The 13,455-nt window shown below is 31.9% G+C and overlaps 1 protein-coding gene across 1 annotated transcript; it reads left to right on the top strand.

The window, feature by feature from the left end:
- The first annotated feature begins 686 nt into the window (after positions 1-686).
- On the top strand, positions 687-2,364 carry LOC126687794 (uncharacterized). Its single transcript, XM_050382349.1, has 5 exons — positions 687-1,077; positions 1,185-1,510; positions 1,561-1,606; positions 1,688-1,939; positions 2,063-2,364. Exons 1-5 carry the CDS (start codon positions 687-689, stop codon positions 2,362-2,364), a joined length of 1,317 nt encoding a protein of 438 aa, XP_050238306.1.
- The last annotated feature ends 11,091 nt before the right edge of the window (positions 2,365-13,455 follow it).

Here is a 13,455-nt window from a genome sequence, read left to right as displayed (position 1 = left end):
AAATCATTTTCGAAACTTTATTGGTTCAGCACAAATCAATAGAGTCAATGTTGATTATAAATTTTTTGAGGAAGGGTATACTATTACAGATGAGGATAGAAGCCTCCTGGAGAAGCCTGTAGAAGATATTGAATTCAAGAATGCCCTTTGGTCCATTAGTAATGATAAGGCACCTGCGCCTGATGGGTTCAGTAGCTATTCCTTAAAAAAAACATGGAGAATGACTGGCCCTGATATTACAAAAGCTATCGTTGAGTTCTTCAGCTCTGGTAAATTGCTAGGTCAAGCAAATGCAACTACAATTGTTCTCATTCCTAAAGTAAAGATCCCTGAATCCATAAATGACTACAGACCTATATCGTGCTACAATGTCATTTACAAAACCATCTCCAAAGTGCTAACAAATAGGCTCAGAAATGTGATTGGTAAAGTGGTGAACCCTATTCAATCAACTTTCATTCAAAATCGTAGCATTGCAGATAATGTCTTGCTTGCTCATGAGATAGTGAGGAACTACCACAGAGGTAAGAGTAAATCTTGTGCTATTAAAGTGGACTTACAAAAAGCCTACGATTCTCTTAACTAGGATTTCATAGAAGAAGCTCTAATTGGTTATAGATTCCCTAACTCCTTCATCTGTTTGGTAATGGCTTGCATTAGATCATCTAAGTTTTTTGTCAGCATAAATGGTGAGCAGTCTATTCAATGGGGGAAGAGGGCTCAGACAGGGAGACCCCATCTCCCCTCTTATTTTTGTGCTTTGTATGGAGTACCTCTCCAGGCTTATGAGCAAGTACACAAAAGAAGGTTCTGTGTGCAAATTTCATAGTGGTTGTAAGATCTTGAAACTGAGTCATTTAGCTTTTGCTGATGACCTGTTCATTTTTAGTGATGGGGATAGTGAGTCTATAAGCATCATCAACAAGGTCTTAGGAGACTTTACTAGGTGTTCTGGCCTCAAACCAAACAACTGTAAGAGTTCTATTTTCTTTTGTGGTTCTACTGCTGATGAGAAAAAAAAGAGATTAAAGAGATTTTGCGCTTCCAGAAGGGTTTTCTTCCCATCATCTACTTGGGGTTACCTCTCATTTCATCCATACTTTCTAAGGAAAATTGTTGTAGTCTCATTCATAAGATTTCTCATAGGATCTCCCATTGGACTGCAAAGTGTCTCTCTTATGCAGGCATGCTCCAATTAGTTAGTTCAGTCCTTCTCAATATGCATATATACTGGTGCACAACATTCATCCTTTCTTCTGCTGTGATCAAAGGTGTTGAAAGTTTGTGCAAGAATTTCTTATGGCATGGGTGCAATAACAATAAGAATGGTAGCTTTGTCAGTTGGGCTAAAGTCTGTATGCCTAAGTTTTGTGGAGGTCTAGGTATTAAATCTGTCTATAATTGGAACATTGCAGCCAGCACTAAGAATATTTGGGATATTATCTCCTTAAAGCCTACTATATGGGCCATATGGGTTAGTGTTAACAAGCTCAAAAACCTGAGTTTTTGGGTATAACCAGGTCTCATGAGTGTCCCTAAAGCTGGAGTCAAATCCTGAAGATTAGACCTGCTGTTGTTGAGTACATTAAGTACAAACTTGGGGATGGTAAAGATTTTTCTTTCTGGTTTGACCCTTGAGCAAATGGCAAATCCATTGCTAATAGATTTCCTGACCATAATATTGAAGATTCAGAAGTAGCAAAAGTTAGTAGAGTTAACAGCTTGTGGAGGAATAATGAATGGGTGTTCCCTGATTTGATTGATGAATGTACTCTGAACATTTGGGATTATGTAAGAAATAATTTTCAGGTGCAGCTGAGTGTTAAAGATAAAGTCCCTTGCCATTCTTCCCATGGCTCCTTTTCTATCAACAACTGCTGGAAATTCTTAAAGTCAGTTGATAGTCCAATTCCTTGGACTAAGATTGTGTGGTTCACTGGTAACATTTCCAGATATTCAGTTATCACTTGGCTAGCTCTTCTCCATAGATTACAGACAAAAGATTAGTTGTTTAAGTGGAAGGTGGTTCAAAATGACACTTGCTGTCTTTGCAACTCAACAGTGGAGACAATTGATCATTTGTTCTTTGAATGTAACTTCTCAAAAGATGTTTGGAGCTGGCTTCTTGCTGAAATGAACATTTTTAGAAGCCCTTTGAGATGGAGGAGGGAAGTCAGTTTCTTTGTGAGAATATCCAAGGGGAAATCTACCATGGCTAAGGTCAGCAATCTTACCTTTTGTGCAGCCATTTACCATATATGGAGGGCTAAAAATGACTCCATTTTTAACCATACCAAACCTTCTTGTGTCCAAGTGTGGAAGAAAATCAAAAAAGATGTAGCTGTGAAGTGTAGCACAGGTTAAGAGTTTTAGATTCTGTTTTGTTGTTTGGTTCTGATTGCCTGTGCTGTGCAGGTGTGTTGTTTGGCCTGTTTTTGGCTTGTATAGCATTCTTTAAGTCATAAAACTTTGCTTTATTTGTGATTGACCAAAAAAAAAATGGTTATCCATAAAATTTGACCAACACTTTTATATGGCTAACTTTTTAAATATATTTGATGTTAAAATAAATTTTGAAAGATCTTTTGATGGATCACAAAAAATTGGCTCAGTAAAATTTAAACAAAAATATAATAACTTTCAAGTAAATTACACTCAATTATTAATATTTTTTAAAAGAAATCAATTATCATTACAATTACATTTGAAGGCTAGCCCAGTGGCGTAACTCTTCTTGTTATGTATGAGGTTAGGGGTTGGATCCCGACTCTCTAATGTTGTGATTATCTTTTCAAAAAATATTTAATATTAACAATTAACTCCCGCTAACTTCCGCTAACAATTAGGATAAGTTTATTTTTAATAAAAAAATAAAAAATTATCATTGCAATTAGTGCAATTATTTTTAAATTCAAATATATCATTACTCGAAACACAAAGGATAATAAACCAAAAGAGATCGGATAAAAAAAAAAACCAAAAGAGATGAGACAATGGAGGATGTAGCAAAGCAATAAATTCGTGTACGTGTCCTTTGTAGGTCTTACCACATGTGTTCAGGAAGTAGGAGTATTATTTACTAACATAGAATAATATTTTGAGAATTCCATTTAATTATTGCATGATTAGACAGATTTTTATTTTGGGACAATGAACCCTTTGGTTTCTTTTGTTGGAATTTTATAAAAGAATATTTTAAATATATTTCATGATATCTGTAAGAATTTAAAAAATTGAGATGACTTTTTATCTATAAAATGCTATACTGAAATTATTAAATAAGTAGTATTACTACAGCGAATATAATAACATGCATGTATCATGTGTTTTTCTATGAATAATAAGATTTATTATTATTTAAATTTAAAAAGTAAATGACGTAAAAAATTACAAAATTACAAAAAAATAATTTAAAAAAACAAATGTATAGAAAAATGAAATAAATTTAATTTATCAAAATATTCAATCTCATAAAAAATAATTTTTATTTATATTTAAGTTAAAAATAAATTTAAAACTAAATTAAATTAATTTTTTTAAATTTTTTTAATTTAATTGACTAACACTAAAAATAAACGGAAGGATTGAAATGTAATGATGGTGTCTGGTCTTCATTACAATTCTTCAGCCTGCTAAAATAAGGTAGATGGCTTATTAGACGGTGATTGTCCGATTAACTCTCCAATACTTAAGTAAGTAATGAGCTTATAAGGAGTATTGTTTGTGAATTGTAATTAGTCTGTGCGTAGACATACCTGATATCCTTTTATAGTGAGCATTGTATAATATCATGTAAAATTCAAATAGAAAAAGAATTCCTATTCAGTGGAGAAGTCCAAATAAAAAAGAGATTGCTATTTAGTAAGAATCCTATTTAAAATGAGCCTAAATAAAATTATACTTCTAAATAGGAATATGATTCCATGTAGGAAAATAATTTTAAAATTTTAGAAGATTTAGGTCTTCTAAAATCTGTTGTATTGTCAGTATAGTAGTTGACTTGTATTTGGAATCTAGATCTTTGATGAGTCGCACCATATCTAACTTTTAAAACCTACAAAATTTTATTGGATTCGGTCACTGTGTATTTAGGCGAATCCGTTTGGATGACTCTAAATTGGCGAGTCTCTTTGGGACTCGGCCATTGTTCGTTTTACTCAACGAATCTCTTCACTTCCTCGGCGAGTTTTTTTAATTTTCTATTATTTGACACATTTCCGCCATAATTCATGGATTTTGGACATGTGTTATTGTAATCGCCAAGTGTCTTTCATCCATGGTGTGTCGTAAGGTTTCAACCCTTCAGTTTCTTAAACATCATCATTATTTCCTTGAGATGTGTGCGTGTTATATATTTCATCTTCTTCTTTTTCACTTTCATTTTCTATCTGAAAGCCGTCATTACGAGCGTTAATTTCTATTTTAATATGAATATTGCCTCTGCATTTGACTTTGTTTTTGTTTTTTGTTTTCTCTTCATCATCTATCTGTTCTGTCTTGATTCTAGGTATTTAGTTGATTATGCATGTGATTTTGAAGTTTTTAATTTGCGCATTGTTATGTGTTCTTACCATTTTTGTTGTTCTTTATTTTTCTTTTATATTTCTTCTGTTTTGTCACGATCCAAAATCTCGGGTCGAGACCGGTGCTAGATAATGGGAGTGTTTTCTCTGAAATCCGTAACAAATTTAAAAACGCTATAAATTTTTCGTGGTTCAATCAAACCATTAACCATACTATCGTACATAACAACGTTTTCAGAATAGCTTTTCAAAGCGTTAAAATTACAAACGTTCATTCATCATCTAAATTACAAACGTTCATTCATTGCTTTTTAGTTGTCCTATAACCTCTTTTTAGTTGTTTATGTTGTTATTTAGATGCTCTTTACTTGGTTATGCAATTTTTACAATAAACAAATATATATACACGTTTTTTCAATAATTGTATTCTTATTATATTAATATTTGTATAATTTAAATTCTAATTTCGCTTTTCTTTATAGCATATAAATATAATACATTTTTTTAACTTGTTTGCTCTTTGGTTGATCTATTTTTAAAATAATTTATTATATACATATAATTAAATTTATTTTATATTATCGTAAATTCTTAATAAAAAATATTTTTAAATTACTTTTTTAGTTTTGTTATAATTTTTGATAAAATAAAATAACAAAATAAATATATTTGAATTCATTTGTCTAATTTTATTCATAAAGTAATGAAATTTATGTCCAACTTATATATACAATAATTTAATCTATTATATAAAATAATATAGTTATTAGCCTTTAAACAGAAAACAAAAAAACTATTAAATAATTTTATTAAATAATATTTACAATAATTAAATTATAAAAAAAATAATATGAAATTTTATTAAGAATAATTTTAAAACAAATATTAATTATTTTCATATTATATAAATAAAAAGTAATATATTTTATTATAATTTTCTTTATAAGTAAATGATGGATACCGAATCCTATCATAAGAACTATGGAATCGAGACGCAGGAGATTCACCCTTGGACGATATCGGACTCCCGTTCAAAGGGCTAATCCTTACGAAACCAGCGGCCAAATCTATAAAATCCGTCTTGATTAGGATATAACCTCACTCCACGAAAAGTAAACTGAATCCCCTGAGTACTCAGACAAAGCGCGTCGACCCAGGGATTCGGCCAAATGACTAGATCTACAAAGATTCTCGAAGATCTTTCCTATTTGGATACAAACTCCAACTTAGTAAGATAAACTCTAACTTAGAAAGACAAGACTATTTAGGAAGACGTTTCTAAATAGGACTCATGTCTGAATAAGGAATCAAACTCCTAATTAGCGTCAAACCCTACTAAATAGGATTCACTTTCCTATTCTAAGTCTATAAGGTATACATTCAATTACTATATAAAGAGTTTGAGGTATGTCTAAACACACAATTACATTCATATGCTAAAAAACGGTTGTCAAAAGCTCAATACTGATTTTAGCATCGGAGAGTTAATCGGACAACCACCGTCCGATTAACTTATACCCTGTTTTGCAGGTTAATCCACCAGATCAAAAGGCAGACTCCATCAATAAACACTAATATCCAAATTTTTAGTGTGATACAAATAAATTTGATTAAGTAATTAGTTAAAACAGAATAATTTATATAAAAACAAAAAAGCATATAAATAAAAATAAATTTTTACAAGCGTATTAATGTTATCCGCATCACTTAGTCAAGTATTTTTGTAAAAAGCCCAAAAAACATGCAATAATAGTGTGAATCATGGTTGTCAGACCCGAACCGGACCAGCCGGTTTGTCCGGAAAACCCGCGAACTGGCCAGATCAACGGTTTGGGTTGCATAAAAAACTCTTACATTATTAAACCCGTTTTTTTATTGAACCGGCCTGTTAACTGTTGATTTTCAACAGTTAGACCGGTAAACCCGGGTTTGTACCCGGCCGGGGGGGTTCGAACCTTCCCCCTTTAAAGGGACATACCACATGCAACACCAATTAATAACCTAATAGTTTTTATATGTTTAAACTCTATTTGTATTATATATATTAAAAACTAGTTGGTTTTCTTTTTTTAATATATTTTATTATATAAAATATTTGTTTCTCATAAAATTATATTAATAATTATTATATATATAATTAGTTTTTATCCTCGGTTCAACCCCGGTTAAACCTCAACCCTTGACCCTTTGTCTCCACCGGTTTAATGGCCGGGTCGGTTTTCACAATATCGGTACGAATAGAATATTTCACACTGACATTCCATCGCTAAAAAGAGATGATAAAGATTACTAAAATAGTAGTAATAATTAAGGAAAGTCAAAAAAAGATATGGATATGTAATCACCTGAAAGGAAGGTGTTCAAAGTTTGCAACAAATCTCCCCACTTTATTATACTAGTTTCGCATTACGTGCTATGCACGTGGCTCGTAACGTAACTCGTCAATAAACATATTAGTAAGTTTATTATAATTATATCAATTTTTAATTTTTAATTAATATTAAATTAATTAAGAATTTTTGTAAAAGTAAATATAATATATTCGGTTATTAAATTTTTTTTCATACTGGATTTATTCTTATTTTGGTTTTATAATAACCATAATTAAATAATTAACTTAATTTTATTAATAGTATCTTTAAAAATAATAAGATAGAAATTTAAATAATATTATATTGACAAAATACAGTATTTTAATTTTATAATTCAATCAAACTAAAAGATAGGTATTCCTACTAATTTGGAGACAATTTAGTTATTATTTACATATTAAAAACTAAATTGGAGATAATTTAGCTACCTATTCTAATTAGGACTTTAATTACAATAGTAATTAATTAAATAACTAATTAGTTAATGACTATAAAACCTTTATTTAGTAGTGAACTGAAAAGAATTATTCAGTAAATTTGCCTGTCCCCCCCCATCCGTGCTTTTATATATAGTATAGATAACAATGACTATTTTTTCGCACTCCAAGTTCTAACAAAATGAAGTATATAATCTTATCAAATACCCCCATTATAGGTTAATTTTGTATATATATTATATATTTGTATGTAAGTTTTACCTCATATCCTGGTTGATAAAGTCTAATATCAACGAAATATCATTATTTTCCTCAGAAAAACATTACACTGAAAAATTATGGGTTTCATAGTGATTCTTATATTCATTATAGGAGTGATACTCATCAGCGGAAATTGCCATGCTGCTAGGGTTAGTGCAGTTGTTGATCCGACAACAAATGTTGTCGCACATCCAGTTTCTTTTTGTTGCCAACATATTTGGATTTCGTTTTGTTGTGATTCCGAATAATTTAAAAACTCAGCGAGTTTAAGATTTCCGATGATTAAAACAACTGGTAGTAACACAGATGTCCAAAATGACGGAAATTGCACTTAAAAGCGTGCAATATTTGTGTCATATTGATGATAATATGGTAATCATAGATTTAAATGTATTTTTTGTTAAGTAAATATATACATTCTATAATTGTAAATGGTTCTATGTTAAAGTACATAAACAAATCCATATGGTTCAAGACGTCTTATTAAAAACCGAAAAATAAACCGTCAAACTCCCTGAATAATTTCAAGGCTTAAATAGTTTTTCTTTTCTTTTCTTTAAAATGACTTAAATTGTTAAATAAAAATAAAATTAAGAATTATAACATGTATTATAGTTTCAAAACAACTTTTGATAATTTAATTTCATGTAAATAATTATTTTTATTATAATTTGAATTAAAACTCAAAAATAAGATAAATTCTTACATGGACATCAATATCAGTTGATCATATTTTCATCAATTATCTGTATTGTACAAAAAATCGTGTTATGAATCATAAAAATTAAAGATAGATCGATGTGATAAGAAAAAATGGATGTCCACAACTTTAATATTTTTACCAAATACTATCAGAAAACAGTGAAATAGCGGCGGAATTTAGCGACAGGTTCTATTTCCGGATGTAGCGAGAGATTTGTCTGTCGCTAAATTACTGATAAATTAGCGACAAAGTCCATCAGCAAGTAAGGTGTGAAGTTGGCAATAACAATTAGCGAAGATTTTTTGCTAATTTGGCGCAAAGAATGTGCCAAAAAGCCTTTTTATTATAAAGGCTTTTTGCCAATCACGGCTTTGTGATTGAGCTAATATACCCATCAATTATCTAAAAAAAAGAATGTGCCAAAATTTTTACTGAAAAATAGTTGTAAAATCCTTCGCTGATTAGCGAAGGAATTTATAATTCATCCCTAAAAATGATTATTTAAAAAATAATTAAAAAAACTATTTAAAATAATTAAAAAAGTTATCTAAAAATATAATAATTAAAAAAAAATATTTAAAATAAATAAATATTTTAAAAAATATTATTTAAAAAGTAATTATTTTAATGTGCGGGAGTAATTATTTTTTCTTTTTGATAACAAGTACATGAATATATAAAAATAATTTGAGTTTGTTAAGATTGAGTTCAGAAGGCGAGTCCGTCAAACTTGATCAACCATTAACGAGTAATCCGAGTAAAGTGTAGAAGAACTTCATAGTTAAAACCATGTGTGGAGCAATTTCAAGATTGGTGACCTATTGGAAAGTTTACGAAAATCTCAAAACTAACATACGAAAATGATATTAAATAATAGTTAATATGAATAGCTATTACGATTTAAATAAAACATATAATTTTAAAATTTAAATATTAAAATATTTTTTTTAATTACGTCGATAATTTGTAGCTAATTTGTCATTGCGAATCTGCTGCTATATAGCCGGTAAAATTATTAAGAAATCCAACGATTTATCGACTCAATTTTCCATCGCTAATCTTCCGTCACTAATTTACCGTCGCTAATCCATTGCTAATTTTTTAGCGATTCAGATTTTGCGACAGACTCTATCTGTCACTAAACTATTTCCTCGCTAAAATGTTATTTTTTAGTAGTAATATATACCACAATGTTGAATCATGTTGGTTTGATCCATTCTTTTAAATCTTTATCAATTATATTCACGATCTAATTAGAGCTAACATGGCGCGAGGTTGTATACGCGGTATAGGATGGAGTTTGTACATAGAGACAAATAATATTGCGTTACGACAGCTCAAAACGAGTCATGGATATATTTCGCAAATATCAAATAAATGATGGGCCAAACTGACAAAAATTAAAGATTGTTATATATTTGATAAAAACACTAAAGTTGTGTGTAGAAGACATCCTATAATTGATTCGAAAGTGTATTTTTATTCAATTCTAATTTAAATTATGTGGTTATAAATAAGGGTTTAATATTTTTGTGGTTGCAAAAGTAGAGAATTTTTGCAAAATATATATATATATATTTTAAAAAGGGCTATTGAACACTTAATTTTTCACAAAATGGTACCAAACTATATAAAATTACAAAAACAGTTACCGAACAAATGTTTTTTTTACAAAATAATTATCGACTTATTGCTTTTTCTTGGTCACATATATAAATCCCAGAGGCTGGCCTACATTAAGACCTGAGGGGGACATAGCCCTCCCAAGTTCTTATAAGAAAAAGCAAGGCTTAATTTTTTTATTTTGTATCATAAACATTTATATAGGAACTACCTCTTCTAAGTAAGGTAAGCAATAAACTAATTACAACACAATAATTTAAATAAGGTAAACATATATATGATTAGCTAGATTTATGCTAGGAAAACATTCTTCCTTGATTATTGGAAGACTAATCCTTGATTGGTCTATTACGCCCTCGCAAAATTGACGTGCCATCATCCACATAAATTTTAGAACGTAACATCTGAAAACGAGTATAGGCTAAGGGCTTGGTGAGAATATCCACAAGCTGATCTTGCGTGTTGACAAATGAAATAGATAAGAACACTTTATAAACAATATCACGAATGAAGAGCAAGTCCACTGAAATGTATTCCGTTCGAGAGTGATGAATTGGATGAAGCGAGATCCGAATAGCGCTGATGTTGTCGCATTAAATGCTTGGTATTCCTATAAGTGGATAGTGAAGTTCAAAAAAAAAATATTGTAACCCTCGAACTTCAGCTGAAGTACAAGTAAATGCACGATACGCAGATTCAGTGGATGATCGAGAGACTTCCTTTTGCTTCTGAGAACTCCAAGAAATAGGACAGTCACCAAGGAAGATTACATATGTAAAGGTGGATGTACTTGTGGCTGGGTCACCGACATAATTAGCATCGAAAAAAGCACGAAGTGCATGAGGAACATTGACATAACAAGATGCCATACGAGATAGTTCCTTTTAGGTAGCGCAAAATGCGTTTAAAAGTAGTCTAGCTAACCTCGTCTGGAGAGCCAACAAGTTGAGCCATACGGTTTACTAAAAAAAAAAATATGGCCTTGTCAATGTAAGTTATTATAGAGCACCACTTATGTTTTAATATTCTGTGTTATCCATGGAAGAAGATGACGGTACATGTGGGTTCGCTATTATTGGAGTAGCTATTGGTTTGGAACCATCCATTTTATGCCTATGAAAAATGTCCAGAATGTACCGTTGTTGTGACAAAAGAAGACCCTCTTTGCATTTGTTGACTTCAATTCCGAGAAAATAACTTAGAGGACCTAAATCATTAACTGCAAAACTGATGCCCAAATTCTGAATAATAGAATCAACTACGGCTAGATCACTTCTTGTGATCATCATATATGAGGAAATATATGATGATGGAGTTTTGAGAGAACACAAATAAAGAAGCATCAGACTTAGCTTGAGTAAAATCCACTTTCACAAGGGCAGCGCTAAAAGCCGTGTACCACCCACATGGTTCTTATTTCAAGTCGTATAGTAATTTGCGCAAATGACATACAAAGTTGGGACAAGTATGATCAGTAAATCCTACTGGTTGAGTCATATAAACATCTTCGGTTAGTATATAGAAAGGCATTGCTCACATCCAACTATCTTAGTTTGCAATTCTACATAATAAAGATAGAGAGAACAGATCTTAGTAGCTGGTTTAACTACCGGACTGAAAGTCTCTGAATAGTCGATTCTCGGTCTTTAAGCGAAGCCTTTAGCCACAAGATGGGCTTTAAAATTTTCGACCAAGCCATCATGTTTGCGCTTGATGCAAAACACCCATTTATACCCAATAATATTTTTTGAGACAGAGGAGGAACTAGTGTCCAAGTGCCATGTTTTATAAGGGCTAAAAATTCTTCGGACATTGCTTATCTCCAATTTGGATCCTTTAGAGCTTGAGAGACACAAGTTGGCTCTGAATCCGTAACGAAATGGTGCTTTGTTGCTGTATAAAACCGTTTTAGTTTATTAATATTATTCATGGCTAGAGTGGTCATGACATGAGTACGCACAAGATCTAAGTCTGAGGCAGAAGCATAAGAAAACTGCAAAGACGTTGCAAAAAGCACTAGATGAAATTCAGTAGTAAGTGGATCATATCTTATTGGTGCTTCTTGCTGAGTAGGTAGATGAGATACGACAAAGGGCATGGGAAAGTCCACTGCCGGCTTGCACATAACAGATTGCTCAAGGGAAAGTGAGGACTGATCGTGCGCATAAAATGAAAATATGTGCTCATTAAATCGGACATGACGAGAGATATATACCTTCTTTGATTTTGGATCAAAACATTTATATGCACTTTGAAAGGAGAGAGTAGCCTACAAAGCAACATTGTAGTGAAGGTTCTTGAAGTTTATCATGTGTGTATGGACGCAGCCAAGGATAGCATAAGCAACCGAAGGTTTAAAGCTTCAAGTAATTAAGATCTTGACCATATAGTGCTGAAAAAAAGAGAAATTCCATGAAGAGCAATAGTAGGTAGCATGTTCGTTATAATGTGCCATTTTGTTAAAGGGTTTGAGGTGCTGTTATGAGCTAGAAAATACCACTTGTATTGAGATAGTTGCGCCAAAGCAATGAATTCACCACTATTATCTGTGTAAATTTTTTGAATTGAGTAGTTAAATTATTTCTCAATAAGATTACAAAATTGTTTAAAAACATTAGCCACTTGAGAGTTTAGTTGTAGATGATACAACCAAGAAAATTTGGTAAAGTGATATACTAAAATCAGGTAGTATTTATTTCCTTGGAAATAGGCATCCTTAGTGGGACCCCAAAAATCCCCATAAATATAGTGTAAAGCAAGATAGAGGGCAAAGAGGATGTATTAAATGGTAACCGCTGACTGTTATACAATAACCATGAATTACAACTTTGTAAGTCAATCAATTTGGTATGAGAACATGGTGAACAAAATTGATTAATACCAAATAAACTTAGAACAGTTGGCGGATGACCCAACCGGCGATGCCAAACATCACGACTAACATGCTCTCCTACATTAGCTTGAAAACTAAGGTTGCTGCTTTTCGAAAAAAATGAGATTATGTATGCCATCATTGCAAGACCCCTTGATCATCAATGCTCCCGTAATCTAACCCTCGACTGTAATACCCCGTGGTTTTACCGGTTAGTTCTGATGAACTTTCCGAGTTCGTTAGTTTGGTTTCACCAAGCTTTTATGTTTAGTAAGCTTTGGTATGTGTGTTATGTGCTTGAGTGGTTGTTTGGATTTGTAACTCGACGTTTTGGTGTTTCAGGCGAAGGATGTCGGACCTTTCGTAGTTTTTGAATGAGGTCCGGCCGGACCAAGTGTGGTCTGACTGGACCTTCTTTTATTTTGAGGGCTGATCAGCCCTGTTCTTCAGGTCTGGCCTGACCAATATTTGATCCGGCCGGACTACTCTTTTTATTGAAGGGGTCCGACTGGACCAAACCATTGTTCGGCCGGACCACTCCATCAACAGCTCGGGTTTTTGCTTTAAATACCCCTTTTATCCGATTTAAAATCATTTCCAAACATTTCTAAAACCCTAAAACGGCTGAGACCTTCCTCAAACTCCATTCCTCACTCATCTCTCT

Source organism: Mercurialis annua, linkage group LG6, assembly GCF_937616625.2.
Source record: "Mercurialis annua linkage group LG6, ddMerAnnu1.2, whole genome shotgun sequence".
Taxonomy (NCBI): domain Eukaryota; kingdom Viridiplantae; phylum Streptophyta; class Magnoliopsida; order Malpighiales; family Euphorbiaceae; genus Mercurialis; species Mercurialis annua.
Note: the sequence above shows the minus strand (reverse complement) of the source record. Positions and strands in the feature narration are given on the sequence as shown.

Excerpts from the sequence above, each read along its gene's own strand:
- LOC126687794 (XM_050382349.1), top strand. The coding sequence starts at position 687 with ATGGTGAGCAGTCTATTCAATGGGGGAAGAGGGCTCAGACAGGGAGAC. Across the intron at positions 1,511-1,560 it reads TCAAAAACCTGAGTTTTTGG|ATTAGACCTGCTGTTGTTGA; the intron begins GTATAACCAGGT and ends CAAATCCTGAAG. Across the intron at positions 1,607-1,687 it reads TAAGTACAAACTTGGGGATG|ATTCAGAAGTAGCAAAAGTT; the intron begins GTAAAGATTTTT and ends ATAATATTGAAG.